Here is a 24390-nt window from a genome sequence, read left to right as displayed (position 1 = left end):
GGTCTGACAGCCACTTCGTGTTTCGTATCATCCTGTCATTGTATTCATACTTAGCTGATTCAATTTGATGCGCTCCAAATTGTATTTGTATTCAGAATTTGTTAGGTGGATTGTATTTGTGTTCAGAATTTATTAAAGGTGCAGTTTATACTGCTATACTTAAGGCAGCATACTAAAGCCATCTTGCTGCTCATTTCACATTTTTTTTGTTAAATCCAGATTGTCTACAGTGTCATAGCCATCAGCAGAACAGCTTCAGCCTTATGAGGCACTTAGTGGTGACCCTTCTGTAACTTGAGGCTGATCATGGTGACCGCTTTGTGTAGAATCGTATTACTGTCTGTCAAACAAAATAGATGAGTTTCTCCTCTCTGATTCTGATCTTGGCCTCATTTAAAAGCTGTGTGTTGTGTCTGCTTTATACTGACAGGCCTAAGTACATTGGTCACAACCCTATTTTTTAACCGATATTAGTATGTATGGACCACAATAAGGGAGTATTGCTTGTTACCCACTCATCCCTTATGTAATGAGAATTGCCTACTGCTTGTTGACTGAGCAAGTGAAATACACACTGCTAATGAGTGGTTGCCTTTGCACATGCACTGTATTAAATTAGGGCATGGTTGTCACCAGGGTTGTTTTGGACATGATACATGGCTGGCAAGCAAGTGTACATTGCAGCCGGGTTTCTCTTTCATCAGCTTAAATTGTCAGTTGTGGAGGGACTGTGGCTACAAAGGGCGAGAGACTGAATAGGTCCAATCAAGAAAAATCTTTTGAATTAGCTGGTTAAGTGCCTAGCTTAAACAAAAGGCTGGAGATTTAGCACCCTCAGCATGGAAAGGGTTCCACACATCCACCATTAGTTTAGTCCACTCTTGCTCCTGTGAGGCAGTGCTCCTGGTCTAAGGCTTTTGCTGTTACCTCAAAGAACGGCGATGAGGGCTTGTTTGGGCAGGCCATTGTCCCCATCTGCAGCAGCCCTGGAATTTAGGGAAGCATGTCCTGTGACATCTTATGTTTGAGTTAATGCTTAGAGTCATGTGGAAACGCCAGATTTCATTCTTACCATGGTATGATGATGAATCCTAATTGTTCTTAAATTGGATGCTTGTATAAGGGCATTTTGACTTCCAAGTCGCAGGTATAGCCAATGCTGGCAAAAGGGAAAAAAACTCATTTAATTTGATTTAATGTAAAATAAATTTAAAAATGCATAAATAAATTCTGACAGAGACGGATGCAAGAAAAAAAGATATTTCCTATGTCACTGTGATCAGTGGAGCGTCTGGGACATTGACCAACCGCTGGTCGAAAATAAGCAAGACTTTGGCAAAAGGAAAGGACTTTGGCATCTAAATCACATTTGTCCTCATGTTGTCTTGCCTAACAATGAAATTTGTATCCAACACATAGAAATTATGTAGGAGTAGACTTGGTACACAGTTACATCTAAGTGATACCTTCACTCATAGATGCTCAGCTAATTGCGAGTCTGAACTGTAGCCCTGTTCTCTGGAGCAATTTGTGCGTAGCGTTCTCTCATTGCTGGTCATCTGGTGGTAAACAAATGGCAGGTTTCATGGCTACATTGAGGGGGACACAACAAGTGAGTGTCATCCTGCACAATTTTTCTGCTGTGTACAGAAGAGTGCCATCTGCTGTATCCAAACCCCTGTACTAGCTTTTTACCACACCGATAGTTTGCGTCATCATCAAGCGAGCACATGTCGGTGGTTTTATGCAACTTCTCATGGCATCTGCCAACAGTGTCATCAGTCAGGGTTTGAGCAAGTAACTACTTATGAATGAGAATGGCACTGATGAAGGTCACATGACTGAAATGTTTGATAATTTTCACTTCTGCACTTTGGCACTTTGCCTGAGTTTACATTTTTTATTGGAATGGTGGAAAAAAAAAATGTCTTGCTGAAATTTGTGTGCTGATGTATGTGGTATGAGTGTTCTAGAACAGTTGCAAAATGTATTTGTACAGAAGAACAAATTCCAGCTAAGAACAAATGAATTCCAAAATGCTATTTTGATCAGACACACGCTTGTACATATGAGTAGTGAATCTGGCCTATTGACTGTATATCACCCTCCTTTTACCTCAGTCCAATAGGTGTGCAAGTCTGTAGCACGTTGTGAAGCTGAGGTATCACTGTATGCCCTGCTCTTTTCACAGAACCATCGGACAACTTGCGTGAAATCCTTCAGAATGTGGCTAAGCCACAAGGAGTCAGCAACATGCGCAAATTGGGCCATCTGAACAACTTCATAAAGGTACGTGTGCAATCATTTCTCATTAGTAAATGTTATAATTCATCAAGGAAATGCTGTAATTAGCGGGGGACAGCGGGAATTTTGAGGACAGTGACCATGTACATGGACAACATTCATGATTCCATCGTGCTAAGTACCAAAACAATGTCTTGGTTACATCAGATTAGCCATATGATGGCTAGTTTTGTATGAAAATGTATCCAGAATTGACATATGTATTTCTTTTCTAATATATATTAGGCTTCCTTTTTCAAATGTTGGGCCCTCCCTGTGTTTCCATTAGCCAGTGTATTCTGGCTTTTGAAATTGAAATTGTCCAATAAGTAAAAATTTAAGCAGCTATAATGGCCGATGACAAAAATATCCTCTTACAAAATGTTGCATTCCCAAAGGTAACAAACATAAAAATCCTCTTCCGAGCGCATGGATACTACATGGAGGCTGGCCGTTTCTGAGAGCTCTGGCTGTGTTGACAAGGCGAATGATGGGCTTTGGTCAGTGCGTGGCTAATATCGTAGTGTAGGCTATTAGCATCCTCTTACAAAACTCTCAGCCTTTCAGATATTCTTTATGTCAACTGCCTTGCTAGCCAGGTGTTTGTGCAGAAGTCTGTCAGGATGTCAAGACCTGCATCTCTGCTAAATATTTCAAAAACCCTGTGCAGAAGAAGTCCATGGGTAGAGTGGATGGTGCAGGTGCTCCATTGTTTTGGGAGATCCCTGATTGTTAGTCAGTGCGGATGTTGTGAGACTGCTCCTGAAGAAATCCTGCATGCATTCTAGATGTACGCAACCCTTCGGCAGAGACACCCTCTGAACAGCGTTCCTCGCAGGTCTCCCGTAGCAGAGTCTTATTTGGTAAACAGATGCGTTTTACGACTCCCATTAGGCTAACGGTGGAGGCTTTTATCTGACACGTACTGCACAGCTTGGCAGAGGATGAAAGGAGCCGCACACTTTCACACTGCGCAGAGAGCCGACTCTAAATGAGAAAACTCCAGCCTCTGGTGGGAGGGCGTTTCTGCCTCTGGCTTGTGTCAGAGATACTTCTGTACTTAAAAACAAAACTGCTGATGGGACAGAATATAAGAGTTCTTATCATTGCACGTCATTAAAATGCCCAGAGCACATTGAGGAGATGCAAATGTTATTCCTGATCACATTTATATTTATGGATTATAAATATTGGCCAGGCAGTACAAGCCTGGGACATGGTTTGTCAGATTATGTGCATGACCTAGGCAAATGAATACAATGGAACACTGCACCAAATGTCACATGTTTTCACTCTGTCTGTACATGTAAGATTTTGGGAGTCTCTCATTAAAATTCATTTTATAATGATGAAGTGGTCAAAAATTTCAACCTAAGTTTGAAAGTAAGTGGAATGATATTAAATTTACATTTTTTAGGCACTAGAAAATGCACGCTAGTTTAATATAATCAGTACAGTGCTTCATTACCATTTTTATAACCATCCAACCTTAATGAGCTAGTTGTTATGTATTATAGAAAGACTGGACTGTGGTGCCTATAGCTTTTGTCTCTGAACACATTAGGCGCAGTTTCTTTAACGTGCTTCCAGTAGCAAATTCTTCAGTTCAGCATAATTTGTTGTACTTTTTCCTACTTGTCAGTTTAATGTTCATACATTATGTATGTTAAAGATTTGAAATAAATTTTGGTGGAATAAAATGAAAATTAAACATTAATAAAATTTAAAAATTACCAGCTACCTTGTACCTTGTCTGGCCTACTGTTGAAACCTGGTCATGCAGCATTTCTGATATTGTTGATTCCTTTTTATGGCTTTTTGCTTGTGTTGTACTCTGCCTCACTTGTAAGTCTCTTTGGATAAAAGCCAAATGAACAAATATAAATGTAATGTAAATGTAATGCATTGAAACAAAAAGACAATTGGATCAGTTGTTCCTATCCGTTAAACAACTGCAGTTGTTCCTGACTTAAAAAAGCTAGTATCTTCCTCGTTTCCAGTGGTTTTAAAGCTGTCTTTTGTAGCGTACCTTAGAGTCTGCATAGCTGCGCCCTTTGTAGCCACAGGCTCCCCTGTGACGATAGTCCTGACAGGTGTTTATATGGCCCAGGGTATTCCCATGCCTGAGCAGTCAGTGGTGATCCAGCAATCTGTGCCAAGTCCCCTACCACTTTTAATGATTCTCAGTAGCTGTTTGAGCGTGTCCCCCCACAATGGAGGGGTCCTCTGGAAAACAGCAATAAGCTGAGCGGTTACTCGGCACCATTTGATCCCCAAGATAAGGCTGACCTTAAGTGGTTGTCCATGAAGGTTACATTTACCTTGCTGATTTACACAGATTAAGTATGTTCATGCCAAGGGGGCTTGTACAGGTTCAGGCAGGATGGTGGAGGAGTGAGGTTTGAATGATACTTTGTTCCAGTGACACAGTCTCCCTCCAGCATGAACAAATCCATAGACCTGCCCACATTACCCCCATCATGTCAGAGGAGGATTTCCTCATGAGCCTGCAACACCTACTTCATTATCTGCAGCATATTGACTAAAGCAGCCACTGACCAACCTTTTTGTATCAAGTCAGAGCAGTAGACATGTTGACTTAACCATATTTAACATTCTGTCTGCTGTGTAAAACCAGGTTGCTGATACTTGGAAAGCTTTATGAAAGAAATGTGTCATCACATTCGGGGGGTAGAAAACATCACTTAATCACAGGTAATTTGTCTATAGGAGTCTGTTTGTCTATACAAGGATTTGACATCCAGACAATAAAGTAGACTAGTAGATTTATCTTTTTTAGCTTGATATTATTACTGTGTAAAAAACCTTGAAAAGGGGAGAACTGTTCTGTAGGTTAGTGGTTGCAACAAAGCATCAGTCTGCCACCCTACACTAATGCTGCACTTGGTTCCCATTGTAATTACACATGTGCCCTGGGTTGAATTGTTTGGCTGTGTGTTACAGTTGAGACAGGCATGTTGATTTGCTGCTTGTGTCATATGCCTTGAGTGACCAGCCTAAAATGGGGTAAGCTGTTTAATGTGAGTAATCTAATGCACTCAGGTATTCACTCTGATAATGGTGCGTACTCTGCTTTGCAGCTGAAGTAATCGTTTTAAACTGAAATCAAGTTAAAGGCTAACATCACTGCAGATATTGCCTTGCCCTGCCCTTGTGCAAAGTGTGTGTGTGACTGACAGGACACTTACCAATCAGACACTTCGCATAAAATGTAAGCTTGGAGCGCAGAGGGCCAAATTTTAACGACATGATGCTTCCCAGATGCAATTATCTTGACACGTGATGTCAGCAGGGCAAGTTGCATGTAGGCCTCTGTCCTGAAGCTTTAAAGCCATTTAGTATTTTATGTTGATATTCCTTAAAATTTGAGTTGAAACTGAGGGCACTTTGTCTGAAATTGATCCTGTCTGTCTTCAGTCCGGTGATATACTGTGAAGTAAGTCTTGCCTCTTGTGAGTGTTTGGACAAGGCTAGTGCACTTCTAAATCAAATACAAATGCTAGTCCTCATGTTAAGGCACAGATTAGGATACATGAAGTGAACTATTTACAGCTTAGCTAAGTGCTAGGAGTCTGTTTGTATGTGTTTAACTGATCAAAAAGGAGTTAGAAGTTTAAGCAACAACAAATTGAAAATGCATTTGCTACAGTCCTCAGAGAGGAGAAATGGAGTGATGCATTGTAGGTTTGTGTGAGGATGAGGTCATCTGAAGTAATTTGGGACACCACAAAATGATTCTACATAATTTTGTGTTCTTAATTATTGAAACTCGTAAGAATATTTTTCTTATGGATACCTGCTGTAGTAAAGGTAAGGGACATAGTGCATTCCATTTACCATGCGATTTCACTCTCACAAACAATAAATAAATAAGTTATACTGAAACAGTTTCAGAATTTGTCTGTCAGTTCATGCAACTGAACAGTTCAGAATGGTTGTGTGACTGACTGTGCCATTGCTTTAAAATAGTACATTACTTAAGTCCTCACTGCCCCCTCAGTGCAGCGTGACTTTACACCCCCTCACACACACGCATTCCCATAGCACTCTCAGTACTGCACGAACACACAAACTCCTGCTCTTACTCATCGCCACTGCCCTATTGACACAGATAAAACACATCTTCACTCATTCTGACTGCTGTTGATTGTAGTGGTTTCAGAGAGCGCCACCCCAAACACCCCTGTCTGTTCAGCTTAATGGCTACTCCCCTGCTAACACATAACACCTGACAGCATAACTTAAGTATTGCAGCAACATAAAAATTTGCAGAAACATTACAGAAATGTTCGACTGTTAGGTTGTGCCCAAACCCCCATTGCCTTTCATGTGTATGAAAAATACTAGCTTTTTATGACTGTGCATATACATTTGTCAGACCACTGATTCAGCAACATGGTGATTTTTTGAGTGCTCTGAGAGAGGGAAGTGTATTTCCATGGTGCAGTGAAGACCCTTATGGACAGAAGTACTCAGTCCAAACACAATAGACCATGTCCTTAATTTTGAGTTTCAGACTGAAGCTGCTGCTTACAAGTGCTGCTTTTTTGTTTCTTGCATGTTATGAGCGCTGAAAAGTGCTTGAAATTATGTGCAGCGAATGAAAAATTTACATTTGCTGCATTTCATTACTATATAAGGGAAAAAAACATGCTGCAGTTGGATTGAGTTAATTTCTCTTTCAAGAGAGTAGCTCAAAGTCAGTCTCATATGATTGAAAGAATTGATCATGTGGCACATCCCATTAAACTGACTTCGCTTACTTGATGCTTAAACGAGAAGTTAATGGCATTGACTCCTGGGCCCAAAACTGCATTTTATTCTCTTCACAACTCTTCCCTCTCCGGGGAAAGATGTTTGGAAGAACTCCTCCACCTGAGGGTAGGATTTTGAGCTTGCAGTAGGGCTGTCCGTGTAGCAAGTAGAAGGTGAATTTTGCATGTAATCATTTAGAGGAAATGAAGCTCTGGGGGTTGATATTGACACCTCTGTAGCTTGCTTAGTTCTGGTTCTTACTGCAATAGTGCAGGAAGCAGACATGATCTTTATTGATGGCCATGCCTGGTGATGCAATAGAATTCTAGAACTCTCGAATTACCACATCTATCACTTTGACTATGATTGCAGAGTTCAACCCAAGTATATTACCTGGCCAGGTAATCCGGTAAATGGTCTTGTTTATTCTCTCATCCCTGTTGGATACACCATTATGATACAGGGGTTCACAACTGGCCTTTTTAGAGAACCATGGTTTGTGATGCAGAAGATTGATCTATTAATTTGGTCTGAGGCCTCATATTTTTAGCCTTGAGGACTATTACAGAAACCTAGCCTGAAGTGTACACCAATTTATTGCTACAGAAAGCTGGCCTGAAGTAGACACCAGTATATTGCTACCCTTCCCAGTACCCATCTCCCTCTCCCCAGCTGATGTAGCCCTCAGCACTGGCTTCCTGGCAGAGAAAGCAGATGCAATGGCATGGTTCCATGTGTTTTTTTTTTCCCCTACTGTACTGTAACACTCTGAGGAGGGTATTTGTATACCCGCCTCCCAGTTTTACCCACCGGCAGGGGTGAGGGAGTTCAGTGGCTGGGACGCGGTATGTTTGGAGGGTGGCTCAGGCGTATATCTCCTTGTAAGGATTCGGGGACACAGCAGGAGGACTTAATCCCCCTGTAGAGTGTTGCATGCCCCCACCGCCTGTGCTCTGACATCACCGCTCTCGATTCAGACATGAAGACACAGTCTCAATTTAACACCTGGAGTGGGAAGAACCATAGCTATTATGTCCTAATAAAACTATTATCGATCAAGCGGACAGTGTCTTTCCTATGAAGAATGACTCAAAATATGTGATCTTGAAATTATACTGTTTCATGACATAATAATGATGTGCTTGTTGTCAAGTAAATCACACCCTTTGGGGTACATGGAATAGCTCATAATCTTCAGAGGGGTTTCCTTACCTAGGAGGGGATTTTTGACATTATTATGCTTAAGAGGCTCCACAGTTGTAATTGCCATCTGGGAGGGCTGATAGTATTGTTTGTTTCTGTGAAGATCGCAGGTCTTGATGCACCAGTTAGTCTGTAAGCTTTCTGTCATGCTTACATATCAACTAGGGGGACAAAGTAGTGATTTTGTTGTATTTATGGAGTATTTCTTTCATACTTTCTAGCCATATGTGTGTATCGAGAGCTGAAGAGGGTAGATATTTTATTTTCTTAGTTTTGGTTAAAACAACTTTGAAAGGAAAAACAAAAACATTTGTTATGTCAATGGTCTTATGATTATAACCCCTGAATTTATTGCCAAGAGCTCCTTGCAAGTATGTCTCTCAATGAAATTGGCTAGAGGGTAAGCTGTTTTTTAAGGGGCAAGGGTTGTGACTGTTAGTTCCTATAAGTGTATTATAAGGGTTTCAGTGAAGTAAAAACAACATATATTCTGGTTTGTAAAAAAGCACTGTCTCTTAAGTCCAGAAAATGTCATTCAACTTTGATCTTCGTAAACAAATTCTGCTCTGAATACTTCCTATCTGGAAACCAAGAAACATGGATAGGAAATGAGACTAAACAATACACAACGTAGCTATTACTGAAACATCTGGTCTTAAACCCATGGTTTAATGCATCCATTTGGCTTGTGACAGGCCCACTACAGCCAGCAAAGGCAATTGCAGGGATTCAGCAGACCTAACGATAGAAATGCCCTGGAGTTCTCGCACAGAAAGAAAGTGTGCAACCTGCTTTGGCCCTCATTGCATTCTCTCCCCTGATCTCCTGATCTTTTGCCCTAGAGGGCTCTGAAGTCATTCAGACTGTATTGCCATACAACACTGTTTGCACAGCAGGTTTACTTTACATTACTTGCAATGGCAAGTGGCCATCGCTTGCAGTAGCTATCTATACAGAAAGTGAAACAATGGCAGTAATTTTGTAGAGGGTAAGGAGGTTATCTGTGCGGTCTTTTTTTTACTACAGAGGGTGGAACACTCCTTCTCATTGCTTCCATTTTCATTTCTCAAGCAGACAAATAAAAGACAGTCGATACAGATCTTGTTTTCATATTTAAGTCATGAGACCAGCATTGTTAATGGTATATGTAGTATGTAAATATTTTTGTTTTGTTGTTTTCAGTGAACTTACAATCCTGCGTGCATATTAACTGCTTTGAGGGCTTCTATCTCAGCACACATCTGGGTGAAACAACAGCCATCTATTTCTGATGAAATGATGGCCAACCAGCTGAGGTTTATTGTGGCCTAACAGCTGGTTGGCTGCATTCAAGCTGCATATGTATGTCACTTTAGGTCTGTTGTTTATGTAGCATTAATTGATTGATTGGAGTACAGTTTTGTTTTCAGCTGGTTATCTGATCTAGACTTTGAGCTTCTGAGCTGGTGAAAGCTGTGTGTCCCAATAGCCAGCACCAGTTTCACTCATAAAGGAGCAGGCCTGGGGCTCATGGTGAGAAAAAGATGTCAGCCAACCTTCCAAGACACTTCTTCAAGTCAAGATTCTGGCAAAACAGGACTTTTAAGCCACTTTAGGCTTCTACAGTTAAATGGCACTATTTGCTAAACTAAAAAAAAAAAAATGAGATCACTCTAATCAAAATTTCATCACAGGGTTGGACATTGCTGCAAACTTCAGTTTGAGTACAGCAACTGTGGAACTCCAAAACAGGTTGCCACTAGTAATAATGGATTTGTGAACACAGGTTAACCTAAAGCAAAACTTTACCACTGTGCTGTACACAGGGGTGCACACAGCATATACATAAAATGCGCTGTGGGCAGCCTTCTGTGTGTCGGTGCGCACATCTCCTGTTTGCTCTAATGGTCTCTCTCTCTTTCAGCTTCTCTGCAGTGTTGGAAACTGTGAGGAGAAATTTGGGTTTACATATGAAGAAATCATCATCTGGTGAGTTTAGCTAAGAACATTCATCTACTGACCTATATTGTCATAATAATAACAATAATAATAAAAATGAGTTAATAATAAAATACCCTGCTATATGTACGTACACGTGATACCAAAAATGAATGTGCATGCCTGTTTTCCCCATCTTTTGTGAAGAAAGGCATGCAGGTGCAGTGATGGATGGTCTGTATTCAATGGTCGGGCTTGAAGAATCCTTTCAGAGTCCACTTGCATGTTCAGTGTGTACTACTTGTGCTGTGTCCTGGCATAATGTGGAACATCCCTAGTAGTGAGGCAGAAATGTTTTTACTTCATGGTTTCTTAAATAGGTTTTTGGATACTGTAAATACAGTGTGTTGAACGGCAATCTGTGTAATGTGAACTCAGCCACCCCTCGCTGTACCCAGTAACCTGGACTTCCATGTGGCCTTTGAATGGATACATGATTTATTTTATCTGTAATTCATATTAATCTTCTCTATGTGCTGTTATTGTTTACCCACCACAGAGCACACTACTCTCCTCTGCCTCTCTGGCCAGTGCAGTCAAATGTCTTAGTTCATATTTAAATTGAAGAGATTGAATTGCTGGCTAATTCCCTCCTGCTCTCTCCCTCCCCCCGACCCCAGCCTGCGGTTAGCACTGCTCAACGAAGCCAAGGAGGTGCGCGCCGCGGGCCTGAGGGCACTGCGCTACCTGATCCGAGACAGCACTATTCTCCAGAAGGTGCTCCGCCTCCAGGTGGACTACCTGATTGCCAGGTGAGTGTCGGCAGCACAGTTCTAGTGAGCATCACATCACAGTGCAATCCGTATATAATTTTTTACATAAAACGAAGAATTAAAATTTATTACATAAAATGACTTCACTTCAAGCTTAATACCAAACAGGGTATGGTAAATGCATACGCCCATACTCTGCATGACTGTGACTGGTCTTTACACTACGCTGAGTTTCACAGTGCACCAGGAAGCAAATCTTGAACAGAAGAAAGACACATCTCCCTGATGCTGTCTGAGCATCTCTGAGGTTCCTGAACAAGTCTCAGGTTAACAAGAGCGGTGCAACGATGGAACTCTGGCCGACATATCCATCCCTTTACCTGGCTGATCCAAGCCAATTTGTTCCACTGCTGTGGGCTCCCACTCACTAATGACATAGCTGGGCCCAAACCCAGAGCTGCCTCTCCTGAGTAAGGACCTTGGCAAATCAGATATGTAATCACAGGAACAGGCCACGGAGTTCATCCCTAGATAGCACTGAAATGTCAAAAGTAGAGGCCTTCAGAGAGGTTATAACTGCTGCCCCCCATTACTCTCACTGCCCTGAATGTCATAACAACCTCATGGTGACAGCCTCCTCTGTCACAGACATTCCTCCTGGTGTGAAGCTTGAAAAGTCCACCTTCCAGTACAGCAGATTCCCCAGCACAGCAACGATCCAGTTAGTTACAGAATGTTTCATTAACTGGAGATGTGTTTTTTTTTAGTTAATTCACCAAGTTAATTGTAATAAAATAATAGTGCTGACCAGATATATAACATCTAGATAGTAATGCTGTAGTCAGTTACTAAACATCACGTACATCATAGACTAATCACAGACTAATGACATGTAAAAGAAGATCCTGAACTAACATTGAGCAATTGTATTTATTTGCCAGTTAATGATATATATATATATATATATAATGATATATATATTCCATCTGTATATTCCATTCCATTCAGTCTGATCTATAGCCAGCACACATGGCTAAATGTCAAGAGTTAACTAACATGTTTACAGCTAGGTAACCTGGCCTCGACACCTGTCATGGACATGTTAAGCACATCCATGCCTAGCGAGCAAAAGCACATTTAAGTATGGTCTCAGCTGAGTGTGGGAATTTGGATACAAATTCCATCAATGTTTAGTGCCTTTCATGTTGTATTGAATTTGCGGAGCTTGAAATGTGCCAGACCAGTGCAGTCAGGAAGGGAGATGGCATGCTATTTTGCTTTGTTTTTTTATTGAGTTTTCTCTGCATCGCAACTATACATAATACATTTTCACCAAAGCTGAAAATGCTTTATATAATTAAAATGTGAGAATTCCAAATTGTATTGCATCTAAGTAAGTAGGCCCATCTCTTTTTGCAGTGAATGGTCACCGACATATCCTCTTTTTCCATGTTATTTTTCCTATCCTTAGCAATTGTATTAAGATGGTATTAAACAGTGAATTGTAAATTAATTTAGGCTATGAGCAGAATAGTGTACCACCATGTATTTCTTGGGTGAACAGCAAATAGGGGAAAAGATATAGGAAACTGCTTTTCTGGCCAGCATCAGTGTTAGGGTTGTAATGCTAACACTGAGAGAAGAGTATCAGCTCATATTAGGATCAGCAGAGATCTCTCTGCACATGCGCGTGTGGGCATGTGTGTGTGTGTGTGTGCGCGTGTGTGTGTGTGTGTGCGCGCTCGTGTATGTGTAAGCGTGGTTGTTTGTATGCGTGCGTGCCTTTGTATACATGAGTGTGAACAGTGCAAAGGGGCTGGGAGGCAGAGGTCAGCTCTGGTTCAGACCAATGATGGATGGTGTGGAACATTGGGAGGCTTTGCATTGAAAGCTACAGCGATGTGCTGAGGTGATCGTGATGAGGAGATCCTCTCTTACAGAGCTTCTGCGCTCAGAGCTGCAGTAAATCTGCCCATATTCACATTATAATCAGAGTTGTGGGGATTAAGTGGAAGTCAGTGGTTCATCTTGAGTTTTTTTGAGTGTATTTAGGGAATGTGCAAATGTATGGGGGCAGTCAAGATTTATGCACTGTTACATGATTTTCATATACAGAATTGCGCTACTTGACAGTTAAAGACTACAAATTTATGAGGTGTAATGTGAAATAAGGCATTTATTTTATTTTATGTATACTTTAGAGGCATTGCCTAAAGGTAAAGACTTAAATAATGACCAACAAAGATTCCTGTACAGTAGAAGTAATAACATTAGTTATAGTAACATATTAACATTGTCCTTAAATGTATCAACTCCCTTAGCATGGAAGGGTGGTTGTGACACAGTTGTTTGATGGAAATTGACATAATGAAGTACAGCTTGCCAGCTCCCACACAGCCTCTGACCCCGCAACTCTTTCGGCAGGTGCATCGACATCCAGCAGAGCAATGAGGTGGAGCGCACGCAGGCCCTGCGACTGGTCCGAAAGGTGTGGCACTCTTCTCATGAAAACGGCGGTTACCTCTCCACTGCCGTGTGCCTTTCAGCCAGCTCCCGCTGGCAGACGCTTGCAGTATACGTTACACTTTATCTGGTTCTCATTCTTACACACACACACACACACACAATGGAAGTGGACAGAGCGTGCTTGCTGGTCTATCAGAATTACTTTGCATGTTGTCACCTCTGTGGTGCGGTGTATTAATAACTTTATGTCGCAGTTTACTGTAAGTGGGTCTGTTCTGACTGGCAGCCACTTCACATTTATCTCTGACGGCTAGAGAAAAAAAACACCCGGCTTCCTCATTAGCAGGTCGGAAGCTGGCTTGCTTACACTGTGCTAAAGAATAAAAGAGGCAAGCTTCCCTGCTGGCAGGTGGTAGGTTTCATACTTCACTAAGATCACTCCTTGTTCAGAGCTGTGTTCAGAATGAAACAAGGAAATACATACCATTCCCACTCCATCAGTACAAGGTTTTTAAATGAGCTATCATCCTCATAAGGAAAATTTGATCGCTGATGTAGTTTGTCATTGTAGATTTGTCATGGGTGTAAAATTCTTCAATTCTTTGTTTCAGGACAGCTCCTATTCTCACAGCACTTTGAGCCACTTTGCTGCTAGGTGCCACACACACTCACCCTTTTTTTTAAACATAAGCTAAATGCATTCACCATAGCTGTCAAGCATGGGTCCATAGGGCACAATCCCAATAGATATCAGTGAGAGAAAGAGGTATAATTTCCTTTTTTTTTACCACTTCCAATGAAGCAAGTAGTTTCTGTTTTTTCCCCCACTCCAGCTATATGCTTAACTTTGGAGTTCGAAAGATTTCATTGTCATCTTTTAATTGCTCAGGATTTTTAACTCGTTTGGCCCCTGTGGCAAAAATGTAGCCTGAATTATTAATTGTTATTGGAAAAGTGCATCCTGTTCTATGTGCTCTGCGTGTCATATTTATATGTAACCAGTGTCAGTCTGCCAGTTTTATTTAGATATTTATAATGTAAGACTTTTGAGGCTTGCTATCAGAGTATGTGTGTGAGCTTGTGTGTGTTGTGGTTTGACGTTTGTGGGTGTGTGCAAAGTGTCCTCTGACTGGACTTCCTGTTTCGAACTAGGTTTCCTCTCTTTTGGGTTGGCTCTTCTCGGAACCTTGTCACCACACTGATAAACAACTTGCAAAGTTGAAGTCCAGGGCTTTCTACAGTTACATTTTACTTTTTTTCTCCCAGCACAAGTGAAAGTGGACTAAGGGTGTCAACAGTTAATCTTCTTACCAAAATATCATTACGGGAGTCCAAGTGATTCGCCCTGAACCATTATAAGGTTTAAAGCAAACATTTTGCAATGGCAGGATGTCCACTTAGGGAAAGCTAAAATGTGCTTTTAAGGAAAAATGAGGCCAGATTCCCACATAAATATGGTGCACTTGCACACTCTGGTCATATACATGTCTTTTTTTTTACTTGCCTGAATAGAGGACATGTTTAGCATACTCATCTTTAGATTTGGGACTTGCTCTGTGTATAACATTTAGGCCTCAACAATGAACCATTTACTGTAACTCCACTGAAGGATGGAAGATGTCTGGGTTATTGCATGCTCATTTCTTACAGTTCTGAAGTTCTAATGTCAGCAATCTTTTTGTTCTGTGATTTTTTTCCATTATTGTGGTGGAACAATTTTGCACAGTCACATTATTAGATTATGAGTCATGATGGAAAGAATGAATATCATGAATCAATTCACATTTTCTTTCATTTTACTTATATTTAATGTCTTTAGAGTCTAGTCTTCTTACACTAGATTGGTCGTTTACATACGCAAACATACAGGTTTATTTGGATCTGTGTCTTCATTTCAGAGATTCACGTCTGTGCTTTCTTTCAGGCTGGTTCAGTGTTGTCAGTGATGTAACAATACTTGGATTAGATGGCACCACAGACAAGCGTACAGCACTGTGCCCCCAGGATCAGACGGTCTGCTGCAGTGAATGGGTAACCTGCCTCTTCCCTCTCTTCACCCTGCAGATGATCACTGTGAACGCCCTGCTCTTTCCCAGCTCCATTGCCAACTCTCTGATCGCCGTGGGCAACGACGGGCTGCAGGAGCGTGACCGCATGGTGCGGGCATGCATCGCCATCATCTGCGAGCTCGGTGGGTGCACACTAAAACGCTCGCTAGGAGCTTATGTGAGAGGACCTGATTGTGTACAGTGGGCCCTGTTACGACCCTGCATGCCCCCTGTTAGGAGTACTGTGTGGGCTGTATAGAAATCTGCCAGTCGGTAGATCTGTGTGATCGTTAGGTTCCTGGGCCCTCCCACAGGAAGAGCTGCATGGCACAAATTGTTACACCTTTAAGTCTGCGGTTATCGTCCCCCTCTTCAGTATGAACACAGAGGTGATGGGAAGCTCGTAAAGAATCGTCGGTTCATAGTTTCTCCACCCCTCCCTCTCCAGTGAGGACGATCAGCCTGAGCACAGTGTCTGCGGGTATTAAATCTGCTTCAGTGGTAGCAGTGTAGCGTAGTGGTAAGGAGCAGGGCTCGTAACCGAAAGGTCGCTGGTTCGATTCCCTGCCGGGGCGCTGCTGGTGTATCCTTGGGCAAGGTGCTTAACCCCTTCAGCTGTATAAATGGGGATTACATGTAAAAATTGTAACCTGTGAAAGCCACTATGGATAATAGCATTTGCTAAAGGACAATAAAGCAATGTAGTATAACTCCTCTTGCCCCTGCCCTTCTCACCAGCTTTGAAGAACCCAGAGGTGGTCGCTCAGCGGGGGGGTCTCAGCACAATCCTGAAGAACGTCATTGACTGCCAGCTGAGCCGAATCAACGAGGCTCTGATCACCACCATCCTGCACCTCCTCAACCACCCGCACACCCGGCAGTATGTGCGCTCCGACGTCGAGCTCGAGGTGCGCGCTCTCACCCACACTCGGATACCCTTCCACGGTCACATTAAAGAAATGGAATGTGCTTTTTAATGGGCCCGGTGGTCCTATATCCCAGAAAAAAAAAAAAATCGTCATTGTTTAATTCACTTAACAAGCACACCACGCCAACATGACAAGACACATGAAAGTTTTTTTTTTTCTTCTATCAAAAACATAAACTTGTCTCTCACTGTTTACTAGCCACCAGTCCCCACATCAAAAATAGAGTGTGTGAACTTTTGCATGAATACAAAAGATCAGACGAAAATAGTCTGGTTAACACCCCCTAGTCCAGTGCACTTTTAACTGCACTGGTCATATTTTTCACTTCCTCTATTTCGCTGTCACCTGCACCTGTGTGGGAACACAGCACTTGCTATGAACCTTTCCAAAGTAAGTAGAAGTGTGATAGCCTTGTTTGAGACTGAGAATGCAGGGGGCTGCATTTAAAGAAATGGTGCAGGTTCATAAAGAACTAAATACTCATTTACTGAAGTCCCATTTAGATTAGGCCAGCATTGTAGTGCTTTAGCGTAACATATGTACTTAACTGTAAGACCCACTCACACAATCCGTGGGTTCATCCTCAAGTCCACTCTGTAGGGCTAATTTGTGGTGATTTAACAGATGCATGAAGGAGATGCTTCTGACAGAGGTATGGCTCAGTGTAGGAAGGGTGACTCTATTCCTGTCTATTCCTCCCTTCCACTCTCTTTCATACCACGCCAGGACCCTCAATGCCGAACCCCATTAATTAGTGTGTAGTCTGTCTGCCTCTGAATCACACGGTAATCGGACGGCTGCGCAGGTTTATGTGTGTCTGCCTTTGAGTAAAGAGTTGGAACAGAAGCTTCGGCAGTCTGAATTCCGGAACATTTCACAAACTGAGCACATGTTGTGAACCCACGCAGTGCTCAGTGTGTGTTTTTTCAGTTTATTTAATATTAATACTGGAGAAAAACACATTTAAGCACTGACTTTGTATCTGAGTCAAATTTTCAGCAGGAAGACTGCATCAGGACAGATTAGGCATGGCCAGTGCTTGCTGCTGCTTTTTGACTGTCATGTTCATAATATGAACATTAATTAGCTATTGTTTATGAAAACTGACCTGGTGGATTATCTGTTGTAACTCGGTGAATTAACTCTAGAGTCCTGGTTATTTTCTGCTCCTCCTAAAAGATGCTGAGACCATGAACCATTTTCACTTGGATCTCATGTCCTGGAGATCTGGCGGATTTTATTTTTGAATGGTTGCATCTATAAAATATGTCATGTAAATATGTGTCACTCAGTACAGCTTTGCTCTGTCTTTCAGCAAATCCTAGCACCCTACACAGACTTTCACTACAGACACAACCCGGACACAGCAGAGGGTCAGCTAAAGTAAGTGTGTGTGTTTTGTGTGTGAGACAGAAGTGTGAAGAGGCGCTGTTCTCTCTGCATCTCCATCACGTTTGATGTATGACCCTGCAATGCCTTACATTGGACTGTGTGACTAGCATCCTCAGTTCTGCACCTCACAGTGATGTCTGCACCTTAGGGAGGACAGGGAGGCGCGCTTCCTGGCCAGCAAGATGGCGATTGTGGCTTCCTTCCGCTCCTGGTCAGGTGAGATGGATTCCTATTACTGGTCAAACTCTTCAACAGAGTTACCACACTGGAAACTCCCACCTATCCACCTCCCCATGTCATAGTCTGCATTCTGTTGAGTCAGAATGTCCTACGTATTTCATGCATCAGATTGTCATTTTGATGTCAATATTTTAGTCACAGACAACAATTAAATATGTATGACTGTGTCGTGTTTCACTGTCTATTGTAGTACTGTATTATGTATTGTAGTCCTGACATGTTTCCACCCTCTTGGCCAAATATAAAATGCAGACAGCGTTATTCGTCAAAATGGTTATTCATAAGTTTTTCCTATATCAGAATAAATGGATACTGTTTGTACCTGCTGGTTTGTAAGCACTGTGTCCCTCTCTGAGGGGAAAAAAAATGGAAATATGAAGATTATTCATTTTCCTTGCCTGTCTTATTGTTGCCCCATTTTGTAATATGAATCACATTTTATTGTTCTTTTTACAATATTATGTATTATGTATTGTGTTGTGCTCTATTGACCTAATTACTTGTCACCTCCCGGAACTTGTCACGCTACATTTAATTAATCCAGGTTTCTGGGGAAAAGACTTTATTAATAAAGTCATCTCATTGGAACAGTAAAACTGCTTGTGGGGACTGTTTAAGATGTAAAAATGTAATACTCCCACACGCAGTGTACTTAATGAGATTCTAACTACATAAAGAAGCATGTAAATGATTTGTTGGTCATGATCTCTGACTTACTCTTCTGGCCCTTGCTCTGTTGTCCCCTCTCTGGCTCCAGGAATTATTAACCTGTGCAAGTCGGGCAACTCCGGAATCCAGTCATTGATCGGTTTGCTCTGTATACCAAATATGGAAGTGAGGGTAGGTGCACTTACGTGACGCAGACTCTCAGCTCAGCACTCTCTTGGCCTGCTCCCACGATGCCTCGCTTGTGTATGTGTGGAAATGTCTGAAGAGCTCGTATTCATGCATTTAATGGAAATGATAATGTTATGTGATGGTGTAGAAATGATATGTAATGAATGCAGTACAATGAAAGTGCCTCCTCTCAGATCCCAGCGTCTCTGGTCCTTGTTCCTCCCACAGAAAGGATTGTTAGAGGTGATGTACGACATTTTCCGGCTCCCTGTTCCCATTGTCACCCAAGACTTTATTGAAGCACTTCTCAGCGTAGGTGAGGAATGCCACCTTTGGTATTTATCCATCCATACGATTATTTTCCCACCAGGTTTTCTGCATAATCTACAAGATTTCAGCTGTAATTTTCCTGATCCTTTAAAATGTGGTGTTCCTCATCACTTGCTCTATACTTGAGTTGTTTGTGTTACTCTGTTATAGACCCCAGCAGGTTTCAGGACAGCTGGAGGCTGTCGGACGGTTTTGTCGCCTCAGAAGCAAAAATCATCCTTCCACATCGAGCGAGGTCTAGGTAAGAGCTGCAAAATAGGCCAGTGAGCTGCAGAAAGGTTGCTAAAGGACAACATTTCACATTCATTCGGCTAAATAAGATTTCAAATGGAATGTTTGTTTTTTTTCTTTTTGCTGTGTCATTTCAGGGCACTCTGTTGAAGGCTTAAAGCCGGGCTCACACTGATTTCTTTGTTTTTTGTACTTGTGTGTTTTTCTGCCCGGTTCTTTAGACCTGACTTGATGGACAACTACCTAGCCTTGGTACTATCTGCCTTCATCAATAGTGGTCTTTTGGAGGTAGGGCATGCCGCCATGGCTGCAGAAGCGTGTTAACCCCTGCAGTACAACAGTACTTCCAGCGGTCCTTTGAGTTCTTTCAGCATGCTCTTATTTCAGTTCACATGGGTTAACTCCACGCAAAGGTTCAGCTCCACTTCTCATGCCAGCCAGTGGATTCAATTCTGATCCCAAATTTTAATTTCCTGTTCCTTTGTGTTAAATGTGTCCCAACTATTCCATAAGAAATTCAGTGGTTTTACACCCCCCATGCACATGCACATGTGCACACACACACATACACACACACACTCTCTCTCTCACACTACCCCTGTCTCTTCTCACCTAAGGGGCTGGTGGAAGTCATCACCAGCAGCGATGACCACATCTCTGTGAGAGCCACCATCCTTCTGGGAGAACTACTGCACATGGTATCACTGTTACTATATCTGTTACTATCTATTGGTGTTGATTCTAAAAGCAAAAAGAGCAAGCTGATGCTCCCGAGTTTGCACCAAAAGTTGCAGTGCGATCAGAGTTCACAATAGTTTTGTCAGTTGATTTCTTCTGGGCACATTTGTACGGCACCGCATTGTTTGGTCTGTGTAAACCCTTATTACGTGCAAAATAGAGCTTTTGTCCTTGCTTATTGAATGTTGACTGCTACGCTTTGTCACCTTGGCTGTTGTTGTTTTTGCCATTTGCAGTATTTAACCCTTTCCCTCTCCTCCTCACTCTGGTCCAGGCAAACACCATCCTCCCTCACTCCCACAGCCACCACCTGCACTGCCTACCCACGCTCATGAACATGGCCGCCTCCTTCGACATCTCGCAGGAGAAAAGATTGTGAGTGCTCGCGCTCTGTATTCACATCTCACAGTATTACACACAAAGGGGCAGCAAGTACTCAGGCTTCTTATCTGTACCTCCTATTTTTATACAGAAAAGTGACAGGAGGTGACAACACTCATCTATATCTGTATACTAATCTTATATATTGCATAGAAGGTGGTCTGTTTAAGCCTCACGTGATTTGGGCACTTTATATCCCTTCTGTAGTGTACATAGAACGGCCCTTTGTACCTTAGGTTATCTGCAGTTTTTACATTCACTTTCCATTCATAGAGCATCACAATGCAGCCAGGAGTTCCCCTTTCTGCTGTAAATGTGAAGAAGTTCACACACACTGTGGTTTCAGAGCAACACAGCACACGGTTGTCAGTATTACTAAAAGAAGGTAGTGAATACAGTTTTGGATGTTGCTTTGTATGCTGTTGAATATTACTTTGTGTGCCAAGAAGAGTAGTTAGGTATGGGTTGACCAACTAACAACTAGACAAACGTACATGTTACATGACTGGACAAGTTTTCTATCTAGATTACAGCCGAGGGTGTCGTTTTAGTTTAGCGTATGTGAGTCTCCTTTTCAGTCAAGAGAACAACAGAAGGCAAAAGAGGTGTGTGAACAAACCCTGGGTGTGTCCTCCATGGATCATCCCAGCAGTGACTGAGGGATCAGAGGAGCAATAATGCCACCTACTGGTCAACATTATTCATTGCATATTTGCCACTTTTTTTGATATGACATGGAAAATATAGCATTAAAATATTGATATATTATGTTAAATGGCAGGCAGGTGTCATCCTTGAAGATGTACAATAAAACTTTTATGTTAGGGATAGCAATTAATGAAGACACCTACAGAAACCTCTTTACATGAGTGACCATGGTTGTTTTTTTTTTTTTATCCCATTATCAAAGTGATGCTTAATTCTCAATTAACAGTGGAGTCCCCAAATCATTTCCGTTTTTCTAGAATTTATTTTAGAAGAAATGTAATTCCATTGTATTTTTGATAATGCATGTATCAAATGTCAAATGTCCATGACAATATTACATGCTATGTATTACATTCTTACTATAAATGGTGTGACAAACTGCTCATTCCAGTTGTTCCTGCTCTAAACAATTTATCGTGGCAAAACCCCTAACAATAATAAAATTCAGTGATTCGATAGCAAATATAATTTGATGATTCATTCTTTCGTGTTAAATGAAAATATACTATATAGACTTTTTGCTTTTTATTTCTCAAGCCGTGAAAAATTTGTGGTTTTATACCCTGGTGATTTTTCTTTTTGTGATCTGTTCATTCATCTTGGATATTAAATAAAAAAAATGTGGCTGTAAGCTGTTGCTTCGTATTTCTCCTAATAAATGAAGAGCTCAGTACATAACTGTAGTAGCGCTGAGGAAGTGTCAGTCTTCTTATATTGTCAGTAGCATGGTTACGAGCTTAGTTGCTTTTCAGACGGGCGAGCGCTGCTGTGAACTACCTGAAGTGTTTTCACGAGAAGAAGAAACGTGGGCCCAAGCCTAGCAGCCTGTACCTGGACCACATCATCCGCAAATCCATCACAGCACGCTGCTACAGGGACCTCCGTGCTCAGAAGGACATCTTCATCATTAAGGTACCACCGCCCCCTCACAAAGCCACATAACGGCCACCCCATGCAAATATTTACCTTCCTGTTCACAGAGACGGGTGCACACGATTTCATATTATATGTGACTATATGTCCTTTTATATTACATTTTAAACATCCCAGCGTCATGTGTTCAATCCCGCCAGCTCTTCAGGTGTTGAAATGTGTTTTAAGTGCAAGTTCTGTATGCATTAGTAAATCTTGTGTAATCTTGACATACTGGGGCGTGTCAGTCTGAAGGCCAGTGCCCAGAGACAGCGCCCCCTTGTGTCTGGCTGAGTGACGTGAGTGCCTGTGCGTTATTGTTTCCAGGACTCGGAGGAAGCACTTATGATGCACCTGAGAGACAGTCACATCCTCAACCACAAGCAGAACCTGGAATGGGACTGGGCTCTGATCGCTACCATACTGAAGGTGAGGGGGCCACAACCTCAGCGAGATCTGCAAGCTGCTGCCTTTGGGACCGAGCTGTCACGTCGCTTCAGAACTGAATGCAGCTTTTACATAATGTAAAATTTCAGCTTGAATGGATACACTTTTGTTCTATTGTGCTGGAAGTCACTCTGGATAAGAATGTCTGCTAAATTAATGTAATGTAATATGACACTCTGGTTAAACTTTCTCCACTAAGTCTGAATGGGGCAATGAACTGTGTGTAGTAATGTTAGGTCTGTAATGTTATGCTGTGTTCTTTTTTTCCTACAGTGGCCAAATATGAGCCTGCGGAGCAATAAAGATGAGCAGATACACAAGTAAGATTATTCTTCTCTGCCCTTTGAAAGTTGAGCATGTTGCTGAACTCAAAAGCAAAGACTATGGGTTGTTACCAGTGCCAGTAGAATTGTTTCTGTTATTTTAGCTAAACTAGTAGAGGTGGTGGTTCAGCGCACTGCCTTTCAAGTCATGTGACCTCAGTCTTTCTAGTCATGGGACCTGGTTTATCCTGTGCCTGTGTTTGCCACAAGGGGCTTCCACGCGTCGCAGCGCCACAGATTTGCTGACTTTTGCGTGACATGGCAGGCATCCGTTGCGTTCCTTTTTTGGATAATGTGATTCGTATTCTCAGGTTTGTGCGCAGGCTGCTGTACTTCTACAAGCCCAGCAGTAAGCTGTTCTCCAGCCTGGAGCTGGATCACAGCAAGGCCAAGCACCTGACTGTGGTGGGCTGCCAGTTCATTCAGTTCCTGCTGGAGTCTGACGAGGTGAGGGATAGCTGCAAACATTAGCTTGTGTGCTATTGTACACACACTCAACCATTAGTGTATGCACTAATACACTAGTACACTTACTTACATTAACAGATTCCCTTATACAAAGGCTTACCTGTCTGTCCAGACTGATTGGAACTCTCTGGCATTTGTTTTTTTGACTTTTTGTGTAGGTATCAGTGAGAGGAGTACACAGAGAAGTTGTAAATTATATCGTTCTTGGAACTGGCTGTTTGCAATTTGTATGTTATACTCTGGAAGTGACTAAACAGCAGATCAAGAAATGATATTCAAAGTATGAGGTGACGCCCGGTATAAATACCGTTACACCCACTCTGCACATGCCCTAACCCAGCCCTTGGCTGCGCTTGCATGCTGTGCTCTCTCAGGATGGCCAGGCGTATCTGGAGGAGCTGGTAAAGGATGTCGTCCTGTGGCTGTCCTCCTCCTCCGGCCTCAAGCCGGACCGCAGCCTGCAGAGCAACGGGCTGCTCACTACCCTCAGCCAACACTACTTCCTCTTCCTGGGCACACTCTCCGCCCACCAGAACGGCGTCAAGATGCTTGAGAAGTGTGGCGTCTTCCAGTGGTGAGCCCTGACCCCTGACCCTTGACCCACCTTCTGAATAGGGCCAAGATTGTGGAGAATTCTCTTGTAGCCACTGTCTCTTGTCCTGAACTAGCTATATCCGTAGGCTTAACTTACTGCTTGACCTTTGACCTTTATAACATAACCTTTTGTGTTATCTAACTCTTACTCCATGTGAAAAGAACCTGCATCAGAAAAATATATTTGAAAGCAGAATGACATTTACTTTTATTGCATGTTCCAGGTACAAATGGGGTGTCTGGACTGTTTTGGCTTTCCAGCCGTGCTCAGGACATACAGTCAACAGAGCTGCAGACACAGAGTTTGTATGTATAGGTAGCATATGACTAGAATTAGGGCAAGAGGCAGCACAGTGAGAGCCAGCATAACATGGTTTGCTGGTGCGGAGATTTG

The 24390-nt window shown here is 42.2% G+C and overlaps 1 protein-coding gene across 2 annotated transcripts in view; it reads left to right on the top strand.

Annotated features, from left to right (window-relative positions):
- Positions 1-24390, top strand: part of LOC118777522 (rapamycin-insensitive companion of mTOR-like) — a 50171-nt gene that overhangs the window by 10140 nt on the left and 15641 nt on the right. For both annotated transcript variants that reach the window (XM_036528542.1, XM_036528541.1), the window contains exons 3-21: positions 2192-2289; positions 10166-10230; positions 10860-10991; positions 13377-13440; positions 15483-15609; positions 16205-16374; positions 17711-17778; positions 17936-18003; positions 18785-18867; positions 19093-19180; positions 19345-19435; positions 19647-19713; positions 20043-20123; positions 20438-20538; positions 22005-22164; positions 22492-22593; positions 22885-22931; positions 23246-23381; positions 23777-23976. In XM_036528542.1, coding sequence (XP_036384435.1) covers positions 2192-2289; positions 10166-10230; positions 10860-10991; positions 13377-13440; positions 15483-15609; positions 16205-16374; positions 17711-17778; positions 17936-18003; positions 18785-18867; positions 19093-19180; positions 19345-19435; positions 19647-19713; positions 20043-20123; positions 20438-20538; positions 22005-22164; positions 22492-22593; positions 22885-22931; positions 23246-23381; positions 23777-23976 — 1948 coding nt within the window. The remainder of the gene's footprint in view (positions 1-2191; positions 2290-10165; positions 10231-10859; positions 10992-13376; positions 13441-15482; positions 15610-16204; positions 16375-17710; positions 17779-17935; positions 18004-18784; positions 18868-19092; positions 19181-19344; positions 19436-19646; positions 19714-20042; positions 20124-20437; positions 20539-22004; positions 22165-22491; positions 22594-22884; positions 22932-23245; positions 23382-23776; positions 23977-24390) is intronic.

This window comes from Megalops cyprinoides, chromosome 5, assembly GCF_013368585.1.
Source record: "Megalops cyprinoides isolate fMegCyp1 chromosome 5, fMegCyp1.pri, whole genome shotgun sequence".
Taxonomy (NCBI): domain Eukaryota; kingdom Metazoa; phylum Chordata; class Actinopteri; order Elopiformes; family Megalopidae; genus Megalops; species Megalops cyprinoides.
This window is presented reverse-complemented; position numbering and strand designations above follow the sequence as displayed.